Genomic DNA, 27,182 nt, shown 5'->3' with positions numbered 1-27,182 from the left:
CAATAGGCCTTATTGTACATATTACTTGATTGAGTTTGCACAATAGCTACATAGCACTATGGGACGGAAAAACAGGCCTTTTCTCTTCCCACAATGCTGTTAGCCTAAAAACAAAATAGTTCCGCTTCTGGTTACCCTACCTACCGTACCTACCCTATTTTGACAGCCCAGAACCTAATTTTATTAGGGGGGAAAAAGAGAAAAAAAAGCCCAACCCCACATATTCATCAATTACTAGGTTTTAACCATGACTACATGCAGACACCCCACAAAAATTCCCTCCCCCTAAAAATGTACCTACATATCTATCTTTTTTTCAAATGCTGTGTAATTAGAAGCAGAACAGAACAGTTTGGCCTTAATTACCATTGTTCATGGCCAGGCCCACAAAATGCTCTAATAGCTTCAAATTGGAGGGCATACAAATATTGACTTGGCCCACGCAGGCAGTTTACTAAGAGATGAAACTGGCATATGGCCAAAAAAATCAGAAAATAGGCCGGACAAAAATAAGTGTCCAAAATCTGGGTGCGCTGCAGTTACATACATGTACATGCATGTACAATACACTTCATGCCCAATTTCTGGACACTGACTCCTGCTTCATTTTCGATTCCAACAAAATTTTACAATATGAAAAAAAAAAATGGTCAGTCATCAACAAAGAAGTTCACTTCTTACTTGAGGAAGTCGAGGAAAAAGTTCGAAATACAAGGGCACTGTTCATGGTGCTACAATCATGTCCATGATTCAACTCCACTACTCCACTTGTGTGGAGAAAAATCACGTACATGTATGTGGGGAAAAATCAGGCATTATCGTCTTTCTCTTCCAACAAATGCCAGTGAAATGTTTCACTAATGCTCTCTTCGCTATCCTCGAGATAATCATCATGATTTTTAAAGCATTGCATATTGTACAAGTAAATCTGAAACCTCCGAAAATTGCACAACATAAATGGATTTTATCCACTGGATCGTTCAGGAGGTGACGCGTTCCTGACCGGCCATGTGCTAGCGGCCGCGGACGGTGCGGTACATATGCTGGTGGTTCCGTTGCATATCATTGTGTGCAGCTGTACATGCACGGATCACACTGTATTACTGTGCGACACAGTGATTTTTCCATGTCACATGTCAATGTTCAACCTTTTGTCCAGCCGGAAAAGGCTCCGATCAGTGTTGGCCTGTGTTTCTACCGTTGAAACACTCCAATAACGACTGGTGAAAGAGATTAAAACTACATTCCCAATGATTTCAACGTGCCATTTCCATCAACTTTTCATCGACTTTTTTCGAATTTATGATTGAAATAAAATGACATTTTGTGGAAAAATCGTTACAAAATCAAATTTTGTGGGACACATTGTAAGAAAATCGGAAAATATGCTAAAAAATTCAAAAGTCAAATTTCGGATTAAAATCAGAAAAGTTTCATCTCTGTTTACTGCTCTGCATCTGATTTATGGTTCTGCACCCTTTGCTAATAATACTGGAAGATGTGAAATAGAAATGGTCTAGCTTACACTTGTATTCCATAAACAATGATTCACTGAAGTGGATTCTTTCCAGGTGAAAGTCATTTTGGGTCCACACAAAAAAGTCACACCACTTTGCCCCCATCAGTCCCATCTGTCCCATGACTTGAACATAGTAGGCATGGATCTCCTTCAACTTGTACAGCCCTTCTGTATAAAGGCCCTGTCACACTTACATGCCATGCATGGCGTTCATGTTATGTTGTTGAAATTCTTAAAAATGTAACAAAATGCCATGAAGACGCAGGATTCATGGCGCCAGTGGCTTGCAATGCATCTCTGTGAAGTCCACCGAAAGTCTATGACATCCGTGTAACGTTCTATAACGTCTTCAAGAGGTCTTCATGCGGCATTTTATTTCGAAGAGTCCCTACTTAGGTGTTTTCGTTTGCATCGTACACTCTACAGAATAACTCAAATGAACACATGATGGATTAATGGTTATGCCAACTGGGTAGATATTATTGTTTGTTTTGTCTGCATATGCTCTTGCAGCTTCAACTTCCGAGGCAATGCCTTGTGCCATTGCTGCAGTTTGGACCTTCTTCTTTGTTGCTAGCTGCTTTGCCAGTTTTTCCCCATCACCTCTTCTTCCAGTGATGAAGATGGAGGCTGTCACCCAGTTTTTTCTCAACTGATGCCATTCCGGGCATTCTCTTTGCTTTCTGGTAAGTTCTTCACACTCATGGCTCTGCTCCAAAGTGACATTGAGGCCATCCAAAAATGCAGTGTCGCTTTGATTCAGTGGACCGTGAAAGTACTGAGGAAGACAAGGATACTCTATACGTGGTAAGTCTGGAGCACTGTCAATCTTGATGATGGTTCCATCACTGTTTCTTTGATGTGGCTTTGCCTGGTAGGATAGAACTGACCCCCTTGGAACTGTCCCAAATTTTCTGCCAACATAAACTGGTGATTGCAGGTTACCAGTCAGCTAAAGAAACAGTGGTTTGTGCAGTTCAATATCCAAAGTAGGGCTCATAGCAACTATGAAGTTCAAATTTTTAAGTGGAACAGTCACAGGATTGTACAATGTTGAATTTACTCCCTCCACTACCCACTTCTGTCTTCTTCTAGGGGGTGCACTTCTTGAATGCTTTTGCTGTTTCTCCTCTGTCCTTGTTACTTTCAGTACTCTAATCTGTGAGATGGCACAACGCTTAATGCCATGGGTGCATGGAGGTATGTGCCAGTGTTAAGGCGCAGATGTTTTTGAAGTGATCGGAGGCACTGTTGACAACTTTAACATCTTGTAGTGCACTACTTGATAAAGCAGTGCGACCACATGCTGGCAGAATCCTTTGCCTACAACACAGGAACACTTGTGTGCCAAGAGCTGAACTGATGATCCAGAAAAGAGAAGAATTTGAGTTTTATGTGGCGGCTCATTCTTCTTCTGTGAACGGAACACTTTCAATCTGACACGGAATCCAGATGTAACTTTTTTCACTGAAAGAATTAACACACACAAAATGTATTGCCATGAATTGAGTCACAATATACGACAGACATTTACTACCCAGGTAGGTCGGGGACCCCCCCCCCGACACACAACAAAGAATTTATACAACAATTATAGTAATAATAATTTCCTACATTTCTACATGTCATAAACAAATCTGACGCCCCCGCCCCCCCACAAAACAAAACAAAACAAAACAAAAAAACATTCCTGGATGCACCCCAGGGAGCAGGAGCAATTAAATTTGGTTCAGTTTTACATGCAAATCCATCATGTCTATTTTCTGGAAAGACTGCAGCATCCCGACTCAACTTTGTTGGTTGACTTATGGTTGTGTACTAAGTCTAAGGACAGTTGAGTGCATTTTCAAAGTAATTGCCATAAATAAAATTGGAAAAATATTTAACTCCTACTGACTCACCTACTGTCCTAGAATAATAATAATATTTTTGTTCACAATCCCTGACCTTCACTGAGATCACAATTTCACAAATAATCAAAGCAATTGGAGACAGGACGCGACATTCTTTCCATTTCTTTATCCCCCAAAAACTAGAAGTATTCGTAAGTTTAGGTTGTTACTTGTTACTATGAATAGTATGTTAAGAAAACTGGCATGGATAGGAACCGGGCCCGTAGATACACGATCGCCGTGCTGATGCGCCCCATGATGAAAATGATGAACGGTACACAATGCAATCCCGACACGGAAACTTACAGTTACAGGGAAACTTGCCTTCAAATTCGTGCACGTAACCTCCCACAAAGAATTTGTAACCTTTCTGCAGTGATGTTTTGGGGGTTATTAAGAACGATTGCATGATTTTATTGACATTAAGATGAGTCATAAAGGGTAAATGTTGCAAGATTCTAGTCCAAACGGGCAAAGACGACACCAAAGCCATCATTGCACAACGTGTACGATACGTTATACGGTACGTGTGACGACAGAGTCTGGATCCCAGCTCAGTCAGGCCCAGTGGCGCTAGGCGTGATGTACAGCCTCGCTTCCGACCCTCGGCCATGTTACCATTAAAATGGTGTATTGGACTTCAACTTTTCAAATCAGAATTTTTTTTGAAAATTTAACCAAAATACCACATATTATGCATGTACGGACAGACGCTGCAGGCGATGACAGTACAGGCAACGTCTGGGCTGAGGGGTAAAAACCCAATCCAATTAGGCTATGCACTCTTTTCAAATGAATCCTTTAATTTTGTTGGTTGTGAATTTGTGTCTCAAAGAAACCCTCACCAGCCAGCCTACTGACCGGTGGGGGGGGGGGGGGGGGGGGGGGGGGGGGGGGGGGTAAGTAAGGGGGTATTTAGCCCCCCCCCCCAATATTTTCTAAAGACTGCCCTTTTGCCCTTTTCCATTGAAATGCCCCTTTTCCCTGGCGCTCCCCCCCCCCCCAATATTTAGTGTGAATAATGGTCGGTTTTCAACAGCGCCCCCACCGACAGTTGGTACCAGCCCCCCCCCCCCTTTTGATTTTATGGAGGCCAAGTGTCCACGAAAAAAAAAATGCTTACATTTTACCATGGATGTGCAAGTGCCCTTTGCAAAAATGTTTACCCTCCCAATCAAAATGACCGTGCCTTGCCACTGCTGGCATTCCTAAAGCAATGGGCCTATTCAAAGAATTCCCACCTGTGGCCTATTTATCTACGAAAAAAATTTTTAGTTAGCTGTCAATCATTGTCTGTTTTTTTTTCTTCTTCAAATTACTGGAAACATATTTGAGAAGATACCGCAATTTTTCTCCCATGGTTGATTTGATTCCTCTTGTGCTAATAATGCATGCATAAACGTAAAATTACACTAAAGAACTGGTAGCAAATGCAAAATGAAATCTATTTAATAGGACTTTTACCTTTTTCTCCCCGGTAATTGTTTTTCTTTATGATAAACCACCTTCAAAACTTTTAAAAGCTCTTAACATTTCCTTATACATTCTAGAGTTGAATGAAATATTCTTGTGCTCTAATTCTTAAATGAAGAAAGAATACTGACCGTTAATTCATCATACAGGTACCTCATCAATTAAAGAGACCAGAAAATAAGTTTCAGAAATGTACTTAATAAATTACATTAATTGTCTTACTTTCATAGCAGAATGATTAAATATCATTCAAATATGTCAAATTCATGAAACTCAAAACCAATTTTCCAATAGATTCCAGTGGGAAATTTAACATTATTATTGTCGTGTGTTCCCCTTGTTTTTGAAGAAGTACATTTTAAAATACTCATGGCCTTTAAAGGGAATGTACAACATCTGCTTTTGCTGTAATTTTCAGAAATAGATGGATTCAGGGGAATAGTATGTTAAAGCAAATATTGTTACACTGACTTAGTTGTTGTTCATAGATGCTGGAAAACCAAGAAAACCAATCACGTTCTTGTAGTCTGGTTCTCTGACCCCACTTAGGATGAAACGAAGCAATTTATAGACGTTGTGGAATTATAAGGTCAGAGAATCAGTCTAGCTGGTTTGTATACCCCTTCACAGGTGTGTAATCAATTGCAAAGAAAAAGCAGAATAACTATATATGAAAAATTACGAGCAGTTTTTGAAAAAAAGGCAAGTTTTCTCCAATGCTGAATAACACTTTACTTAAAAATGTGAGCACACCAGGAGCCATGATTGTACGGGATGCTTTAGACTGTCATTGCCTAACAGTCCATTAAAAAAAATCATGGTAATTTGATCATTTTGTTTTTTGATGTTTGCAAATGTTGTACCTTCCCTTTAAGTTGGCAGGCCAATTTAATTTTTTTTTATATATTTACTCTAGGTGAAACTATTTTATTGATATATTGCTACTAATGTTTGTTCACTTCCCAAAGAAAACACCCCCCCCCAAAAAAAATATTTACAAACTTATTTCAGAGACACAAATTAATTCCTGAAGCAAATGTGATTCATGTTTGATTGTCTCTTTTTTCCCCAAGATATTATAAGAAAAGAATGATTATACTTTTAGCCCACGATTTACTGAAAACCTAAACTATTAGCCTGTAGATTGTGAAGTGATTTCAGTACTGTTTGGGCGGCCATTAGGGCAAAAAAGACAAAAACAAATATAAAACAAAACCACAACATTAAACGAAACAACTCAGAAATAAACGAAACAACTCAGAAATAAACGAAACAACTCAGAAATAAACGAATATAACTCAGAAATAAACGACCAACTCAGAAATAAACGAACAATTCAGAAATGAACAAACAATTCAGGAATAAACAATATAACTCAGAAATAAACGAACAACTCAGAAATAAACGAACAACTAAAATTCAATTCAATTCAAAGACATTTATTTCCATTTCACCGATTCACAACAAGCAGAATAAACAAAATATTAAAACATTAGGTAAGTATGCAATAACAGAAAAATAATGGTGAAAATGGAGGCAGCTAGGCCCTGTTAAGCATGTGCTTGTGTTGGGGAAGCCATAGGACAAAGATTGGACAAAACAGTCAGACAGGACAAAGGAACAAAAATAAACACACAAAGAAACAGATAATTATATGGTTACGATGTAAAACAGTAATGTAATAATAAAGTGTACGTAATAACAGCAAATATATAAGAACGTCGATATTTCTAATTAATTCAACAAATACATTTTAAGTTTACGTTGGAATGAGCCAAGAGAGGGAGAACGCCTACTAATGTCAGGTAGCATATTCCAATTAATGGCTCCAGAATATTGAATGCTACGCTGAAACAGTTGTGTTCTATGGGTGAGGATATGTAGGTTTGTTGAGGATCTAGTGTTGTGGTTATGTACAATCTAATTGAATTGAAAGAAAGTTTGGAAGGGGTTGGGAAGTTGTTTGTTGCAGTATTTGGATGTAACCCCGACCCAAAAAAGAGGTCTTGGGTTATAGTAATATTTTATATTATGACTGGGTTTACTATTTGCATTAACTTCCCTTTTCTAATCTTTTATGATGTTTCATCTTTTCTACTGGTGATTTGTGTTCCAGTAGAGCTTTGATCTTTCCCTACTTTTGTTAAAGCCAGTCTTTGATCTTTCCCACTTCCTGGAAGAATAGAGGATGTCTTTTGTGTCCTCTGCCTTGCACCAGTTGTGTACTCTTCTAGGAGCTAAGAAGGATGTAGGGACACTTAATCCCTGGTTGTTGATCACACCTTGCAGAAGCTGTGAAAACCACAAACTCTACTTGTCTACTGAGTGTTCATCTGCCTTGTTACTAAATGACCAATCAGTATTAGAGTCTTGTGTGACAATTTGAAGTTTGACCAATGAGAGCCTGGCTAGTCATGCGATCAGAGCATGGTCTGGGCCGGTGCTAGCTGCCCCAAATTTTTTAGCAGAGCTTGGCATTCCTGATTCTGCCACCGTGCTGAATGCATGCCTGCCATTTTCATCAGCCATTTTGCATCATTTTGTTGTTCGATTGGAGGATTCTGATTCCAAGTTCCCTCCTTTTTGCACGAATGTTGGCTCTCTGTTTTAGGTAACTTTGAGTAATTATTTATCATGTCTAGATTATCATAGTCACTACCTTTTCACTGTGACTTTTGTAAATTGTGAAGAGAATTGCATAAATTGATTTTTCTATGAAGTCTGGACTTTTACAAATTTTAGTGAGTCTAGACATATTTATAAGAAAGAGACTTTGGCATTTTGTAAATTATTACCAAGGTTAATGATGTTCCGAGAGATTTCTAAAAGGATATTCAATTGGAGAGTTTTTCATCTTTTATTGCTACCTTTAGACAAGTGTTTTAGCAAATTTGTGTAGTGAGTTGGATCCGAGTTTGTGTGGTTCGGAGTCCCTCCGGTTCTTTTCAGAACCACACATACTCAGAAAAGAGATTTATTCACATGGTGCTACCGCAAACTTACCTTGTCTTAGAACAACTTAGGCCTTAATAAATCTGGTAAAATTCCAAATTAACATTTAAGAATTTCTGTAAACTTGATAAATTCTGATAAATAATTATTATCTCTAGTTACATACCCAGCCAGATGTTTGTCAGAATTTTTTTTCATATTTTTCGGGGCATTTTCGAAGGGTTCACTTTGCACCTGAAAAAAAAATTGGAAAATCACGCCAAAATAAAGTTTCTTCTAATTTTGTAACGGGTAAATAAAATCGCGATTTATGAACGGGAGTGTTTAGAACTTGATAAAATTTCACTTTCTGTGAAATTTCAGTACAAATTTTTGCTCTAGCTAGGTACTACAGGCAAAAAATCAAAGTGCGCCACATTGGAGGCCGCGCCACGTTAGGGTACATCAACAATACTGGCGCGCCGGTGCTGTGGACAGACCACGGACCACTAAATGGTCCATGGTGCATGGTCCGAGGTGGAAAGATTCCCATATCTGGCCATCGCTATTTTTTCCCTTCAGTGGCCTATCATGCATCAGAATATGTCCTAACAAGTAAAATTTAGCTTAGGAAAATATTGAAGTATTTAGGAAACACTCATGACACTTGGAATAGAAACGTGCAGACCAGTCTCATACGGTTTGTGCACAGGGATGGCCAGATATGGGAATCTTCCCATCATGTTCCCTGCAGTGTTAACAGCCATCAGCTGGGGAACATATTGAAGTATTTACCGAGAAAACACTTTTATATTTTTTTCAGACCATTTTCATAGGGTTTGTGCACATGGGCATCGCGAGGGGGGGGGGGGAGGCAAGGGGGAAGAGCCAAAAAAAAAAAAAGGAAGAAAAAACAAGAAATTAGAAATTTAAGAAAAAGAGGCACGGTCATATTTCTGTAAATTTAATGGGGTGGGGGGGGGGGCCAAATGTTTTGGGAAAAATATGTTTTGCCCCCATTAGAAATAATCCTGGTGATGCCTATGTTTGTGCATAGGGTCACCATGGTCACTGTCATGGTGATTTCCATGTATAAAACTATTTCCGGATAGCTTTATGGTAGATAATTGCACTGTATTTTACTCTACACTGCCAATGTCAGTCCCCTGATTACAACTTGATTAACATCTCTGTAGGCCTGGACTTAAATAGTTTGTGATGAGATTTTGGCAACTTTTCATGCTAAACCGTTTCATATATTTTGTCATTTGTCCCAACAGAGTGCAGGATATTATGGACAGTGGTCAAGACGGCTACATCAATGATCCAGATGGAAAAGCAACAGAAACTCAACTAAAAGAAAGCAAATTTAGTCTTGTCTGATAAGTGCTGTGTTTCACAGCCCATGCCAAGTATGGACTGAAATTCTGGCTGAACTATCAGATCTTACATACAAGTATGTAGACAGCATGCACCTGGCTACTAGTAGCTGTGGCTCCCTGAATACCTTGTAAAATGGCAAATGCAGTGTAAAAGTTATAGAGATTTTTTATATTAAGACCCCCAAAAATCCACAAATACATAAATAAAGCCATAAATACCTCAGACAGTATAGCTATTCCTATTGGTTGAGAGCCCGTCACGTGGCCGGTCTTAAACGGATGATAAAGACATGGCTAGCTGGTCTTAAACACTTTTCCAGTGTCACAATAAAATGTGGACTCCTAAAAATCCTCACGTAGGCATGCGCAACACTACCAGCGAGTCAGAATTTTATAGTTCTAAATTAAAAACGCAATGCCCCAGGTGCGTTCTGCGCGACATCGCGCAGAACTCTGCGCGTCAATCTCTATAAAAGGGTTGTTTACATCTTACTCGCCAGCTGAACACTCCATTATTTTGCTGGAGGGATGTTTCAAAAAGCATCAAGTGAACTTGTTGAACAAATTTGGGATTTTCGGAACGAATTATTTGATTTTTTTTACCGAAAAGGTATTTATGAATGGGAATAAATTTGTGCTCGGTCGGCATTTATCACTCTGTTTAAGACTGCTTAGAGTCTGGGTGCTGATAATTACCCTCGCCTCCGGCTCGGGTAATTATCAGCACCCAGACTCTAAGCAGTCTTAAACAGAGTGATAAAAACCTCCCGAGCACACATTTATTCCCTTACTAAACGACAGTTAAAAATTATTTTTAAAAATAGGTGAAAATTGCTGTCAAATGTGGGTGTCCTTTTTTTTTAACCAGGGGACCCTGTACATGTATGAGAGAAAGTTCACTCGCAACCACTGATGAGCATCCATGCAGAGGATTCAATTAGTTTGGAACTTGCTGCAACCCCTGTCCAGGTGGTTGTCATTGAGGATTCTGAGTGTTCGATGACTTATTGAGGTGAAAAGTCTGTCAAGGTTGAGAGAGGTGACACTAAAGGAAGTGATTCTAGCCAAAAAGGACTGCAACTTTCCTCTGAAACTGAAGGAATCAAAACCCATGCTGAAGGAGAAATCATGAATAGTTTTACCAAGTGCAGATAGAGATGGCAGTTGTAGGTGTGCCTTGTTGTGACCTTCGAATTTTTACCAATGCCACAGCGATGTGCTCATAGTACATGTTTCATTCATTGAGGACAAAATCCTCCAATTTCATAAAGGTCAATGTTTTACCATAAAGCCCAGGGTTTGGAGATAAAAAGTTAAGGTTGCAACTTTTATCAAGACACCTTGCACAAATTTTATTTTGCAAAACTAGTTAATTGGTCTTGCCATAAATGTGATTGCTCTAGTTCAAAGAGTAAAAGTGCATGTACATGTACATGTTATTAAAATTATATTTTAGACATTAAAATTTGTGTCAACAAATTGCAGACTTTTTAGTCATCTTTAAAAAGCTATACTTTGCAATGAATAGTTAAGTGCAATTTTAAATGAAATGTATATGCACCTAGGACAGTTCAAATACATTTTTCTACTAGGCAATTTGTTTTTGTTCTACTGAGCTAAATATGTCATTAAGAATAGGAGCAACTTAACATGTATCTGTACAAGGATTGGATGTATCTCATCAAGTTTGATTTTGGAAACCAACTTCAGAGACTGAATGTTAAAGGGAATGTACATCATTGGCTTTTGCTGTAATTTTCAGAAATGAACTATTTGAGGGGTTAGTATAATAGATCAAATATTGTTACACTGACATTTTTGAAGTTTTGTGTTCGAAAAGGTTGGAAAAACCAAGAAAAACAAAAATGTTCAAGTAGTCTGGTTCCCTGACTCCACAAAAGATAAAATGAATCAATTTATAGAAGATGGAAAATTGTAAGGCAAGGGAACCAGTCTAGCTGGCCTGCACCCGTTCATGAACATGTGACCAATAGCAAACAAAATTTGGACTGAAAAAATGGTAAATTTTGAGCAGTAGTTGAAAAATAGTTAGGTTTTTCCAACGCTGGTCGGCCGACCACCGTTGGAAATGTATACAAAAATACCATTTTCTTGAAAATGACTTCACACCAGGTGCCATAATTTTACAAGATGCTTGAGACTGTCATTTACCAACATTCTAGTAAGGTATTTCGTAAAAACTTGGTAGTTTTATTTTTCGATGTTTGCAAATGTTGTATATTCCCTTTAACTGTTAATTATACGGCGGTCCACATTTTGGAAAGAATTTCATATACGGACGTCACTTGAGACCCTGTATACAACTTTGAGACTGAGCATTTCTTTTATCTCACTAAATTCTTCAATGTTTTCCCTGCTATATTTGACTTTGTACGACATGTTATCGCTTTCTGGTGGCTGGTAGGTCATTGCAAGGAAAAACTATTGACGTCCGTATGTGGAATTCTTTCCCACATGTTCTTGTTCTGTTTAGTAAAAGGATTAAGGTTTCCTTCCAATCTTGAGCTTTAATTTATTGCATTGTACTAGACTGGGGCAAGCATTATTTGTGTGTAACTTAATGAAACTGCCTGAAAGAAGTACAAACCACAGTTCACAAGTTAATTATTAAACCACTGCTTTAATATCTCATCCAAAAAAAAATCATATTGTAATGTTAAATTTGCAGTTATATTAATATCACTTGTGTTGTAAATGTATTCTTGAGAAGTATACAATTGTGCTTTTCAAAATATCATGTATGTACATGTATACAAGTTAACCATGCTCAACCTGTAACAGCATTTGGAAAGATTTCCATATACGAAGTTCACTCAACACTCTGTGTACAAACCCTATGAGAGTGGACTGAAAAATTCTAAGTGTTTTCTAAGAAAATGCTTGTATTTTCTCACTGCTCAAATTGACTTTGATGACATGAAATTGCTATCTGAGGGCTTGTTAGTCAATACAGAGGAAAATTAGTGAACTTCGCATATGGTAATCTTGCCCAGCATTTCATGAGATTACACAAACATTTGAACAAAAAGGAACTAAAGGTGCACTATTCTTAATTTTGTGCAAACTATGTGGCATGTGTGAACCTTGGACCAAATATCACATCAGCTTTGGGTGAAGAATTTAACACAAGTTGCAAACTCTAAAACGCTAAAGCCATATTGCTATGGAGCGCTTGGTTACCGTCTTTCTTGTACAGCGCCCTCACTAGGCAAAAAGAAGAAATCTGAGTTTGGCCGCTACATTACATGTACAGTCGGCTCCCGTTATAGCAAAATCCACGGGACCGGTCAAAATGTTCGTTGTATCTGAATTTCGTAAAATCCGATACAATGTTTCCCGTCCATTGTTCACCTTGAATTGGCCCTATTGTGCACACTTGTGAACGTACGTAATGTACCCAATGACTTTTTTCCGTTTTAAAACAATTAAGAACATGCTCTCTATGATGTGATTTGTCAAATAAAAAATAATGTTTAAAATGTATCATTGTGTAAAGTGAAAAAAAAATGTTAAATGTACGAAACGAAAATAAAATAAACATTACGAAGATCTGACATTTTAATAAGGGAATAACAGTGTGAGGAGCCGGTCTTCACTGCGTGATAATGACCAAGTGTGGGGGTGACCGCTGTTAATGGACCGAGACGAAGTCGAGGTCCATTAACAGCGGTCAACCCCACACCCGGTCATTATCACGCAGTGAAGACCGGATCCTCACACTGTTATTCCCATTAATAAATACCTTTATAACAAAATAAACAGTTAAAATGCTCCAATTTTGTGACTTTCTTTCGGCGATATTTCCAGCCTTTTTTGTGTTCATGGGCCATATTTTAGCTTAACAGCTATAATGACGTAAACTCAACAGAAAAACTGCTGCCGTAGCGAAACAAATTACAACAATGTTTTCATATCTTTACCTGATGGAGGAAGCTGAAATCTCGTTTACACATTGCTTGTGTCCGGAATTACAAAGATGCTTGGTTTAGGAAAGGTAAATATGTCGGTGGGTGAAGTGTTCAAAGAAAATAAATCGTAGATCTACGCTTTCGTCGTAAACATCCTCAGTGTATACTGCACTGCTGTACGATGTCGTTTCAAAACTTCCTTACGCGCGCGCACGCACACATCCCTAGCAACTGTGTTGCGTACGCGCGCGTCAGTCTCACGCGATTAGGGTTGAGCGCATGTGCAGTGCTCAATTGTTAAAAGCTACCGCAGGACTGTTACTATATTTTGACCAATCATTGGCTTGCATGGGGCTGAACGGGGCTGAATCAATGCTGGTTCAGGGGCCATTTATTCGCTTGATCTTTGAAGCCGGTCCATTATCACCGTTAATGACCGGCCACGTGATCGAGTCTCGACCAATCAGAAACCATCAACTCTCCAAGGTATTTATTAATGCTTGATCATCGATGAGAAAGAAGTCAACGGCGGATGACCTGGATCACTTCGATGTTCAAAGTAAGTAATCTCTCCAGCACAAATTGTGTCATGGAGAGACATTTAAATTGTATTGTCCTTTCGTCTTGCAGATTTCAATGTGACAATGTGATAAGCGTTTTCAAGCACATGGCCGAGAGACCTTTGTCAGTTACGTTACAGATTTTCCGGTCCGTCCGTGATCTGAGTAGATTTTACAAATTGGTAGAGCACCCTCATAAGTCGGCGTCCTAATGAGTGATGATGTCATAATCTTACATTGTGATTGGATATTAACGTCTGACGGTTTTAACGTCATGCAAGCGGACGAGCTCATTGGCGTGTACCAGTTTGTATGCATAATGTCCAGCGTTGATGGTGATCAGTTTCTTATCGTCACAGCAGGTTCCTTTTTAAAGTTACAAAATAGCTTAACGTATTTGTGCTGGTGCTCAAATGAATAAGTTTGGACAAATTTGGCAAAGTTTTGATTATAAATATTTTGTGAGGGGAGGGGGAGCAATTTACGGAGGGGTCGTGAATAATTTTGAATGAAATTACGTTTGGGAGAATTTTGGGATAGTCTAAGATTGTTTATTTTATTTTGGATTTGTAATGGGGTGCTTTGTAATTTTTGTTTAACCTTACATTTTTTTAATAAAATTTGTGCCGCGGTGGGAGAGGGGATAAACGATGTTTTATTTAATTTCCAATTTTTTATAAGGGGTTCTATTTGGGGAGGGGGATTATTTTTATTTGCTCCGGGTAATAAGGTGGGAGTTCATTATTTTTATTTGAGTCGGGATTCAAATCTCTTTTTTGAAAATGTGGTGGCTCTGAAAAGAGCCCTTTGGTTTGATTTATCTGGAAGGTGATGTTACACCTTGAAGAAGTCCGTTATCTTCCGCTGTGACATCTTGTCTTGCTGCCTACTGGAGAGGTACTGCAGGATTGCAGCGGCGTGATCGTAGACATCATCGTCCATGTCAGGCTGGCTGCAGAGATAGTCCCGAACCTGGTGCATTAGGCTCAGGCAGTCGGTGACATTTCTTGGCCGTTGTTCCTCCGTTGGCGGCTCCTCCTCATCTTCTGGTTCTTCTTCAACTGCACCAGCTCTCAATTTTAGGTACAAATTGGGAAAGCCCATTCACAAAGGTCGAAGTACGTCTTGGATTAATGTCACAATGGCGATGTGCAAGTGGTGCGGGTGACTGGCACACGTCATTGCAAAACTATGATGACAAGCCTAACTGCAGCGCGAGATTAATGACCGTGCGCCGGCAAACCGATTAGCATCTCCATCTGAATGCCTCTTTGTCGGCAACATGAAACTACTCACACAAGAGACACCTACTGATGACTAATACTGCTTTCAAATTAACGAAAAAAGCCGTGAGCCAGGATTACCTTTCGTTATAAATGGGTCGCTAACAATGCATTTTTATGCAACAGGGTCGCCAAAACCTTTCGCTGTAACAGGAATTTTGTACTGTCCATTTTCGTCTTAAGCGAAATTTTCCCCATAGACATGTGCACAATTTTGCCGGGACCGAAGATATTTGTTTGTAATAACCGGAATTTCGTTCTAGCCGTTTTCGCTATAACGGGAGCAGACTGTATCTTGTTAAAATTAAATAATTTTCACAAATATCTGCAGAATAAAATGTAGCACCTCTTTTAGTTTCTGTGTGCAAAAGTCGTACAGTTACAATTTACATGTAGAACTGAGAATGTGACATGGATTAGACTTAGAGTGACAATGAAGAATAAAGTAGGGCCTACATGTACATGTAGGCTACACAGACAAAAAAACTAGGCCTACTTCATTTAGTGAGGGCCAAATATTGTAGCATAGCAGAGCACTTTGAACACTTCCTGTAGGTTAGGGGTATCTTCTTTCCAAAATAATGTCACTGTTTTCCCATTTACCGTTGAACGGTCGCACTCGCTACTGCAACAGACTCAACCAGCTGATGAGGCTGCATTTGGTCTGCTCCCATGAGAAAATGAGGCATATTAAAGTTGTAGTTTCCGCTTCATGGTTGCTTCTCGGCAGGATCTTATTTCATCACAGGCTTTGCTTCCATGTTACTAGAATCGTCCTGAATACAAATTTTGAGAGTTACAAATTAATTAATCATCATGTTGACATCCTGTTCTGATTACTACCATTACCCTTGTATCCTGTGCAACCAGTGGAACCAAAGAGAACTGATATAAACTGCTGATTTTGTTAAAGTAAATCCAATTCATTTTTTTTTCATCATTTGCTCTGTAGGTCACCAAAATAATGCAATGTGCACACAGCAGTTCACAGTTTATTTGGGGTTCACTGAGTATTTCAGGCTAAACATAAGGTATAGAAACAGTTAACTAACCATGTCAATGGCTTTAGTATTTGAGAAGCAGTTCGACTGGTGGCAGCGCAATCGACAGATAGCATCAAGATCAACCGATTGCGCTCAACATTAATACTAGTAGTACTAGGCGGCTAGGGGCCTTTCCCGTTTGTAAAAATTGTTACATAAAGATACTAAAAAAAATTCAACTCGAACTGAAAAATAATGGGTAAAAAGTCTCTTTTATCAGAATTATGAATAAAACTTTAGTGTCACGGAAGTCATGGATGTCACGGATGTGATCTTTAAAGTGACAAAATGCTCAAAAAATAAACAAGACATATGGGCCATGCCCGTCCGGGGAAAGAATTCCATAGATGGACGTTACTTGACACCCTGTGTACAAACCCTATGAGTATGAGACTGGTCTGAAAAATTATGTGTTTTCTCACTAAATATTTCAATATTTTCCCTGCTAAAAATATCACTTTTTAGGACATGTTAATACCGCTTTCAATTCTGATGGCTACTAGTACTAAGTCATTGCAGGGAAAAACTAGTGGCGTATGTATATGAATTCTTTCCAGTCTGACCACCGTGGTCATGGCGCAGTGCCACGCCACGCCATCCCAGCCGAATACATGTGCCCAAACCCGGCCGGTATTGGCATACCATTCGTACACATGACGTACAGACTAGACATGACAGAATGTGATGGTAAACATTTACAAAGTCAACGTTTTTTATCATAAAAATTAAACTGCAACCCAGGCTTACCTTTCGCATAGACTTCTTTCTGGCTTCGGATGTCGTCGACGAAAAATCACTACATTTTGTACCCCCATTTTTTTCTACGTGTTCATCGCGTGAAGCGATGCAAGGTGTCCACCATTTTGGATGCCGTGGTAAACATTATGTCGTCTTCACTACTGTACTGTACGGTACATGGTGGGCGCGTACTGCTGCTTGCAACCCTTGGGATGTTGTTCGTTTATTTCTGAGTTCTTCGTTTATTTCTGAGTTATGAAGCCCGGGAGGGGACAGGGTGGAAATGTTTTTTTTTGTAATTGGCTAATTCGTTCCCACAATTGCTAACTCGTTCCCATGAATTACAAATTTATTTGCATGAATTGCTAACTCGTTTGCACAAATTGCTATTTCTTTCGCACGAATTGCTATTTCATGTGCACGAATTGGCTAATTTGTGGGAACGAATTGCTATTTCGTACAATTTCCTAATTTGTGGGAACGAATTGCTAACTCGTGCATCCGGGAATGTGTTAGTAATTTGTGGGAACGAGTTGGCAATTCGTGGGAACGAATTAGCAATTCGTGCGATTGAATTAGTAATTCGCGGGAACGAATCAGCAAATTAGAGAAAAAAAAAATTCTGGCCTGTCCCTTCCCGGGCTTTATACTGAGTTGTTCGTTTATTTCTGAGTTTGTATATATTTCTGAGTTGATCGTATATTTCTGAGTTGATCGTTTATTTCTGAGTTAATCGTTTTATTATGAGTTGTTCGTCTATTTCTGAATTGGTCGTTTATATCTGAGTAGATTATTTATTTCTGAGTTGTTCGTTTATTTTTGAGTTGTTTGTTTATTTCTAAATTGTTCATTTATTTCTGAGTAGATTGTTTATTTCTACTGTACGGTACATGGTTTATTTTTGAGTTGATCGTTTATTTCTGAGTTGATCGTTTATTTCCGAGTTGTTCATTCATTTCTGAGTTGTTCGTTAATTTCTGTGTATTTTGTTTTATTTTTGTTCTTGTCTTTTTTGCCCTAATGGCTGCCCATAGTACTGTGGTGTCCAGCATGATGAAGGGAGTTCGATCTCAAACTAAATTAGGATGAGTGTGTGAATTGGAAGCTGTCCAGGTGAAGTACACAGAATCACCAGTTCAGTTCAATTTTAGCAATTAATAGAGAATTTATTCAATCATCAGCAAAATTAAGTAAATCAGGCATACGTACATCAGCAAATCAGAGTAGAAATCAGCAGAATAACAATGAGTGAATCAGTTGCACTTAATTGACAGCTGTTGATCCCAAGAATTACTTCCCCAGTATGAGCTGGTATGATGTGGGGATCCCGGTCATGATGTAAAGAAAGATCCTCAAAGCCAAAAGATCCAGTTTCATAAAAAAGATGGGTACAGGAAATAAGGATGCTGTTCTAAAAGATCATCAGCTCAGGAAAAGATCAAGCTGAAAAAAGATCATCAGGAAAAGATCCCCAGGTCTCAGTGGACCGCGTCTACATACTGCCTATGGAAAAAAAGACACGTCAACACTGCAGTCAAAATACATGGTGGCTGTGTACACACAATGGCGGTCAAAGGTCACACACACACATCGCGACTTCATACGCTGCTGTGCATATACATGTAAGTACAACCTGTGTGTGTGTGGGAATATGCACGATTGCAGCTATGACGACGACACTGCAAAATTGGAAAGTTTGTGAGTGAAAGTGTTGCAAAAACACAGGTTTCCCGCTAAGTTATAATGAAAAGGACACTCACCACAGGTTCTAGAGGCGCCCACGTTCCCACTCAGCGCATGGTTGTGCTTACCAAAAGCCAGAGTTGCTGACTCGAGTCATGTGACTTGGACTCGAGTCGGACTCGAGTCGCTATTTTTGAGACTTGTGACTTGACTTGTAAATACCAGCTTTGACATGTGACTTGACTTGGACTTGCAAACAATGACTTGTGACTTGACTTGGGATTGCAAAAAATGACTTGTTACCAACCCAAGTCAGACGCTACTCGAGCGACCCAATACACTTTAATTAAGCTATTATACTTTTAATTAGCTATTCGGTTTACGCCTTACATGCATTAAAAAACAGACTTTGGCTTGCGCGGTTTCTACTTCGCGCAGCTGCAACTGTATATCATATCAGTGAGCTGAGCTGTTACGTTGCGTAATGCCTGCCTGCACTTCTGGTTGGTAAATAAGAACAGCCTCCCCAGACTCTTTCCTCTTGCTATGAGGGTGCTGTCTGTTCCTGCTACTAGCTCCCCATCGAACGTGTATTCAGTCATGGAGGAATAATTATGAGGCCACACAGAGCAAAGCTGAGTGATACTATGCTATCAAATCTTGTTTATTTGAAGTGTAACAGTTTGTACATGAAAAAAAATTTTTTTTTTTCAATTGAAGTCGCCCAACACAAGGCCCAAAAAGGCCACTCAAGGTGTTTATAAATGCAGTTTATAGTTGCAGCGAGAAAGTTTCATTCCAGAAAATAGACCTCAGTGACTGAATCCAGTAAAATGAATAGTTCCCACTAGTTTCAAAAGTGTTCAATAAGACTGTCACAACAAACTACAGTTTTCAATGACCAAGTCTCTTGCTTCATGTAATGGTTGAACAACTTTGAAAGGAAGCTTTTATGAAAAGAAAGCAGGCCTTTGTCAATTGCATGTAAAATACCGGATAGCCTAACCCATTGGTCGGCGTTTAGTATACATGAAAATTGAACAATAAAGTGTTAGTATATGTAATCGAGTGAGTGAAGTCTTTTTTTCATGTCATCTCAACATTTATTTCTACAATGTTAAGTAAATTTATTAAAGTATACAAAAGGCTAATATCCAACAGATATGTGATAAACTACAAGAATAGTAATTGCAACACATTGAAAAAGGGGAATTAAGGAGGCATGTTCAAAATAACTTGTAAGTTGACGCCAGGTTCTTTTAGCTTATTACAGCTGGACAAAATAATGTGCAACTTGACGTGTTCTTGGACAAAGATACTTGTGACTTGACTTGTTTTTAGACCAAATGACTTGTGACTTGACTTGTGACTGGACCTAATGACTTGTGACTTGACTTGTGACTGGACCTAATGACTTGTGACTTGACTTGGACTTGCAAACAATGACTTGTGACTTGACTTGGACTTGCAAAAAATGACTTGCTGCCACCTCTGCCATAAGCAAAGAGAAAGTGAAATTTCCGGAGGAATTCTCCGGCTCAAAATTAGATGACTGCCGGATAGGGCGGAAAAGCACACTTATGGTCCAAAACCAGAAGGTCAAAAGAATAAGCCTGTTCGATTTGACGATATTTCTCGATAATTCGATTATATTTCCATATCGGAAATCATATTGATCTCTTAAAAGACAAAATCGGAATATCATGAAATACAATATGCCAAAAAATATTGCAATATCCTTTTGTAGTACCGCTTCTGTAACCATTGAAGTAACCACTGGAGTGCAAAAAGTGCCAGTAAAGGGCTCCCATGAAAAACCGCAAATTCACTCTTATCGCGATGTTTTTAGGGGCGGTACCAACTGACTAACGTACGCGTATTGGATTCTGTGTGTCCCATGCGTAAACAAGCAACACAATCCGGACGGTCTTTTTAACCAGATTGTACTGAATTTTGCCCCACTGACCACGTTGTAGACCATTACACCTTGGAGGAATAAATTGTTATTCCTCCATGGTTACACAAAGAGAAAACATAATCACATACGTCTTCATGGTTACGTCTTTCCGTTGAGCTATGCCTCTAATGAATTGAGATCTTTCCATTTGTCGGGGGGGGGGGGGGGGGTCCTGGTAGCCAAATGGAAATAAAGTCTCTGACATTTCATAAAGAAATGTTTCATATGGAACACTGTTTATTCTTTAAATGTGACCTCAGTTCCATCACATTTGTGGCATTGTATGCTGCCCCAGGTTGTACGTAGTCCACCCGAATGTAAATGGAGTCCACTTCATGCATTATGCATGACGTGTGCACGTGTACTGTGTCGCCGGTCAAGTGGCTTGCATATTTCTCATCTTGGGAAATTCCCATGAACTTATACGTGTTGAATGGCCGTATTATTCTTTGATGATTGGCATGACTCCATCACGTAATGTTTTAGGTGCAGGTATATTTCTCATGTTGAGAAATTCCCTTCTACATAGCACAAGGTTTATATTTATTTATTGGATCACAGTTTTAGTGGCTATAATAACTGAAACAATCCTGTTATCACAGGGAATTATTCTTTGGTTCTGATCGCCGCTGCTTATGGCTCCAGTATGTGTTTTATGTTTCGTGCGTGCGACAACCAGTGATGTAAAATGGCTTCCAAATGCCCGTCGCACTGTGCATTGGATACTACCATCGTTCTTTCCCCGTGAGATCCATTTCTATTTGCACATTTATCAAACATTTTAAGGTAAATTTTTATGATTTTTGAATGTGCGTTTTCTTCTTGGCAAAGTTTATGAGACTAGACAAATGAAATAGACGATTTTGTTCAGGACATAATTATTTGGACCATCGGGACTACCTTGATGCATTGGCGACTTCGGTCGTATTTCTTTTAATTATTCCATTGTTCCATCATGGTTCCATGAATGGAAAAATTACGTCATCACGATAATATCACAATATCCGATATTTTTCATGATGTTGCGATTTAAAAAATAAATGAATATTAAAAAGGGTAACATAACAATGGCTGAAAACGAATGAACAGGGCCCAAAGTACATGCATCTTACCTCACATCAGCTATTGCATCAGAAACATCAGGCGAAAAAGTTACTGGTGCACCCCGAGAACTCACTGCAGCCATTTTTGTAGTTGTAATTGATTTGCCAGCAATTCTACCTGAAGTATTCTGCAATTGTGTTTGTGTAAAACCTCTTTCCTGTCTACCCTCTATGTCACTTATTTCCATAACTTTGGATATGGTTCCTGCTGCTTCTTCCAGCTATAAAAAGAAAGGAGAAAATAAAACTTTAAACTGCATGAATATACCGTATGTATTTCAGGCAGAAATATGATTTTGTTTTTGTTTTGTGAAAATGTTATTTAAATGCCTACGTACAAGAAAAAAAACCAAACAAGCAAAACAATTGACGGAGGAGAAAATAATTTGTGACAAACTTTTTGAAAGATGGTTCTGAAACTTTTCTCATTTTTCAAAATGGATTTTATGATAACAATTTCAAATAGTCAGGAGTTGCATACCGTTTTCAGTTGCTGCGAAAATTCCTACGATGATATGAAACCTGATTCTCATAATCAAATTGAGTGTTGCGTCAGAGAAAAAAAAATAGTGACAGACAGGCCATGTGGACAACGTGCGCGGTGCCGGCTGCCTTTGTATTTCACAAATAAATACCTCACTTTGTGATATTTAATATACCATGAACCTGTTAGTGAGACATAAGGTAAAAGTAATAACATGTACATGAAGTATTCGTTTATGTGATTGGGATGACAGTGTATTAATGGAAACAAATTCATATCGAAGAGAAATAACTGTTAACCTTTCTGTTCATGGGTGCCACGTGCGGAGAAGTGCGGTTAGCCATGATCACACATGCATGTGAATGTCTGTCCACTCATTTATGGCACTTCTTGCACTTATTGTCTGTAGCAATTTTTTTTAATCCCACGCGTTAATCAACACACATTAATGCATATAACACACGTGGGTTCCAATTAATTTTAAACTGTATTGTATGGATTTTCCTCCAAAACTAGGAATTTCCAAGGTATACTTATCCGTCGCAAATTAAACTATTTTATGTAAGGGATATTGGGCCGGAATTTCAAACTGGAAAAGTAATTCTGGTTAAAGGGAAAACACAACATTTGCAAACATCAAAAAATAAAACTACCAAAACATTTTGAAATCGCAGTGGCTATTGTTACGGCAGCCGTAACGCATTTCCCATTTTCTATCGTTACGGTAGACTGCAACTTTTATAAAAACATGACAAGAAAATATAAAATTAGAAGGAAAAAAGTGAATTTGAATGTTATGAAATTCGGACTTAATTTCCCTTTAGAAAAAAATCCTCCAAAGCCTCAGGTTAGAAAATTCGAGTGCAAAACTGAAATTCGAACCCGCAACCTCGCGATGCAAAATCCTACCCTATATCGACTGAGCTGTCGCACTGCTCGCCAAATCGTGTGGGAACAAATAATTATATACCTGCGTGCGTATCAAAAAAGTATCGTAGAGGGCGCTAAACAAGGACTGCCGTAACGATAGCCACTTCGTTTTGAAATACCTTGCTGGACTGTTAGTAAGTGAATGACAGTGTAAAGCATCCTGTAAAATCATGGCACCTGGTATACTGTCATTTTCAAGAAAAGTGGTATTTTTGTATCAATTTCCAACGCTGATCGTCTAATTTTTCAAAATACTGGCCCCAGTTGACCATCGCACTTGTTTGCAATCGATTACACACCTATGAACGGGTACAAGCCAGCTAAACTGGTTCCCTGACCTTACAATTCCCAAATGTATGTAAACTGCTCTGTTTCTTCTTAAATGGAGTCAGGGAACCAGACTACAGGAAAATGATTGTTTTTCTTGGTTTTTATAGCATTTTCGAACCCCAAACCTCAAAAAAGTCAGTGTAACTATATTTGCTATATATTTCCAACCCCCCAATTCCATCCATTTCTGAAAATTACAGCAAAAGCGAATGATGTATATTCCCTTTAAAGGGAATATACAACATTTGCAAACATCGAAAAATAAAACTACCAAGTTTTTACGAAATACCTTACTAGGATGTTGGTAAATGACAGTCTCAAGCATCTTGTAAAAGTATGGCACCTGGTGTGAAGTCATTTTCAAGAAAATGGTATTTTTGTAAACATTTCCAACGGTGGTCGGCCGACCAGCGTTGGAAAAACCTATCTATTTTTCAACTACTGCTCCAAATAAACCATTTTTTCAGTCCAAATTTTGTTTGCTATTGGTTACATGTTCATGAACGGGTGCAGGCCAGCTAGACTGGTTCCATTGCCTTACGATTTTCAATCATCTATAAATTGATCCATTTTATCTTTTGTGGAGTCAGGGAACCAGACTACTTGAACATTTTTGTTTCTTGGTTTTTCCAACCTTTTCGAACACAAAACTTCAAAAGTGTCAGTGTAACAATATTTTGATCTATTATACTAACCTCTCAAATAGTTCATTTCTGAAAATTACAGCAAAAGCCAATGATGTACATTCCCTTTAAAATAGTAGCATTTAAAAAAAAAGAGCTTTTTGATGCTCCGTCTCCACAACGATACAAATTTGTGTATGTGTGAAATTTCAATTCAAACAGACTGGCCAACAGATTTGACACTTTCAATAGCATGGCTTACCTTTTGAAGCATCTTTTCTTCAGTGATATCAGAAGTTGAGTCTGCTTCGAGTTCCACATGATAAGGTGCCAATTGACTTGCCACAGAATTATATATGACCCCATAACGTCCTCTCTTTGAAAAGGGCACTTCTGTTCCAATCCTGAAATTTGAAAAGTTAATGATGGATAAGTCAACACATTGATAATTGTAAAATGTTTATAAACATGAGGATGAACATCAGCAAGGGGCTTCTAGAAACTGCACATGTTGTAGTCTACCAGCACAAATCATGCCAAGTGAAGACTCTCTTCAGTTTCTTATGTAAATCTGGTTCTGAGCACAGTATTCCCAGTATTTAAACATTTTCAATTTCAATTTCAATTTAATTTATTGGTCCTTCCAGGAAATTTGTCTTGTCACATGCAATACATAGATAATAGATAATTCATTAATATAATCCAGAAAATTTAAATAAGCAAATTACTAAAATAATACTTACTATTACTATGAAAATAAATATTTAAGCATATCAGTCAAAATGACAGATCCTGAAAAACAGCATGAAAATGAAAACCTGACTGTGTTGGAGATTGGAATAATGATAAGATACTGTACGTGTAATTAATGGTAATGTACATCATTGGCTTTTGCTGTAATTTTCAGAAATGAACTATTTGAGGGGTTAGTATAATAGATCAAATATTGTACTGATATGTTTGAAATTTTGTGTTCGAAAATGCTGGAAAAACCAAGAAAAACAAAGATTTTCAAGTAGTCTGGTTCCCTGACTCCACTAAAGATAAAAATGGATCAATTTATAGATGCCAGAAAATTGTAAAGTAAGGGAACCAGTCTAGCTGCTCTGCACCCGTTCATGAACATTTAACAAATAGCAAACACATTTTAGACTGAAAAAAGGGTAAATTTGGAGCAGTAGTTGAAAAATATTTAGGTTTTTCCAACGGTGGTCGGCCGACCACCGTTGGAAATGTATTCAAAAATACAATTTTCTTGAAAATGACTTCACACCTGGTGCCATAATTTTACAGGATGCTTTAGATTGTCATTTACCAACATCCTAGTAAGGTATTTTGTAAAAACTTGGTAGTTTTATTTTTCGATGTTTGCAAATGTTATATTCCCTTTAAAGATGTTTGTTGCATCAGTGCTGATCATTGAGGAGATGTATGGAAAATGGTACAAATGAATTGAGATACTGGTTTGTTCTTGCCCTTACCGACTGAAATCTCCTACCACTACTAAGCATTTTGAAGTATGTGTTGAGGGGATGCGCACCATTTTCCACCACACTAAGAAGAGCCTTAGTTAGTACCCTCTCCCTGCAGACTTCATCCAAATTTATTCCCATTCCCACAATCTTTGATGCTTGTTTCACAACCCTTTTCAGTTTGTCTTTGTCCTTTTTCATTGCTCCATTGTACCAAACTACACAGTCGTGGATGATGACACTTCCTATGACCGAGATGTAAAACAGACTCATAATGACCCTATCGACCTGAAAAGAACGTAGCTTATGCAAGAAATATAACCTCTGATTTCCCTTTGCTGTGAGGGAGTGTTTACTCCAATATAGCTTGCTGTCAATGATTGTTCCCAAGTATTTGTAACTTTGTACAATCTCAATGTTAACCCCTGCGATACAAACTGAACTGGTTAAGGGATTATTTGCCTTCTTGTGCCTAAAGTCAAACACCATTTCTTTAGTTTTGTCAGGGTTAAGTTCAAGATAATTGTCTATGCACCAAACACTGAATCCCTGTATGGATCGCCTGTAATCGTCTTCATCACTTGTATCAATAAGCCTGAGGATGACAGTGTCATCCGTGTATTTCAAAATGTTCACTAAATTATACAAAGAAACACAGTCATTAGTATACATTATAAAGAGACTTGGTGAAGCACACATCCCTGAAGTGATCCTGTGTTCGTTACAATGGTCTCTGAAAGAGTACCATTCACTTTCACTCGCTGAGTTCTGGCAGAGAGAAAGTTGCATACCCAGAGAATTAGTGAAGGTTTTACCTCTAGGGATGTGAGTTTCTCAATCGAAAGATGTGGTTGTATTGTGTTGAATGCAGACGAAAAGTCGATGAATAGTGCCCTGGTGTAACATTTCTGCTTATCTAAATGTTGGTAAATGGCATGAGTGAAAGACAAAACCGCATCATGGACTAACTTGTTTGCTTGGTATGCAAATTGGTAAGTGTCAATTCGTTCTTGGATAGGCTGAATGAGATTATGTAAGACAATTCTTTCAAGACATTTCATGACAACCGATGTGAATGCAATTGGCCGAGAGTCATTATTCTCTACAGGACGTGGCTTCTTAGCTACAGGTGTGATGACTGCGGCTTTCCAGCATGAAGGAATGCGCTGTTGGTCAATGGACATCTGGAATAGTGTCCGGTATGGTGTGGCAAGTTGACGAGCACATGCTTTGAGCACTCGTCCGCATATTCCATCTGGCCCGCTCGGTTTTCATGGACAGACTGATTTGAAACGTTTGTAGACTTCCTGCTCATCTACTGAGATTGGTGCATCATGCAATGAGCTCAGTGCGTTCCGTTGTTCCTCTATTTTGTTTGAGAAATCTTGAGTATCGAATCGGCAGTAAAACTTGTTTAACTCATCCGCCTTATGTTTTGCATTGTCCGTACCTTGAAAGACGTTGTCTTTACGCTTTTTGTAATCAGTCATCATTTCTAAACAGTTCCATGCTCCTCTTGGATTGTTAGCTTGAAGACAGCTCTCCAATTTCTCCCGATATCTCTCTTTCGCACCTTTTATCTCCTCTTTGAGTTTTTGATTTAACTCACTTACTTTTGCCACATCGCCCTGTCCAAACGCTTGTCTTTTTTCTTGCATGATCGATTTCAGATTTCGTTTTACCCATGGTTTATTATTTGGATAGTGCGTAACAGTCTTTGTTTCAATGTGAAGATGCTCACAGAAACCAACATAGCCATTTATTATGTCCGCACATTCATCATATCTTTTCCTGAGTTCAAAAGCAGTTGCCAGTCGGTGATCTCAAAAGCTGTTTGAAGCGTTTCAATT

At 38.5% G+C, this 27,182-nt stretch overlaps 1 protein-coding gene and 1 long non-coding RNA gene across 2 annotated transcripts in view; one reads left to right on the top strand and one right to left on the bottom strand.

Annotated features, from left to right (window-relative positions):
- Positions 1–24,264, bottom strand: part of LOC119741606 — a gene marked incomplete at its 5' end in the record, with an annotated part of 40,964 nt that extends 16,700 nt beyond the window's left edge. The window contains 2 exon segments of the mRNA XM_038217426.1: positions 21,503–21,714; positions 24,123–24,264. Of these exon segments, the coding sequence (XP_038073354.1) occupies positions 21,503–21,714; positions 24,123–24,264 (354 nt within the window).
- Positions 7,231–10,734, top strand: LOC119741613. The gene is made up of 3 exons (XR_005272756.1): positions 7,231–7,495; positions 9,096–9,271; positions 10,066–10,734. It is a non-coding gene; the product is annotated as an uncharacterized LOC119741613 (long non-coding RNA).
- Positions 24,265–27,182: the final 2,918 nt, after the last annotated feature.

The sequence above is a fragment of the Patiria miniata genome, unplaced genomic scaffold, assembly GCF_015706575.1.
Source record: "Patiria miniata isolate m_02_andy unplaced genomic scaffold, ASM1570657v1 HiC_scaffold_11, whole genome shotgun sequence".
NCBI classification, from domain to species: domain Eukaryota; kingdom Metazoa; phylum Echinodermata; class Asteroidea; order Valvatida; family Asterinidae; genus Patiria; species Patiria miniata.
This window is presented reverse-complemented; position numbering and strand designations above follow the sequence as displayed.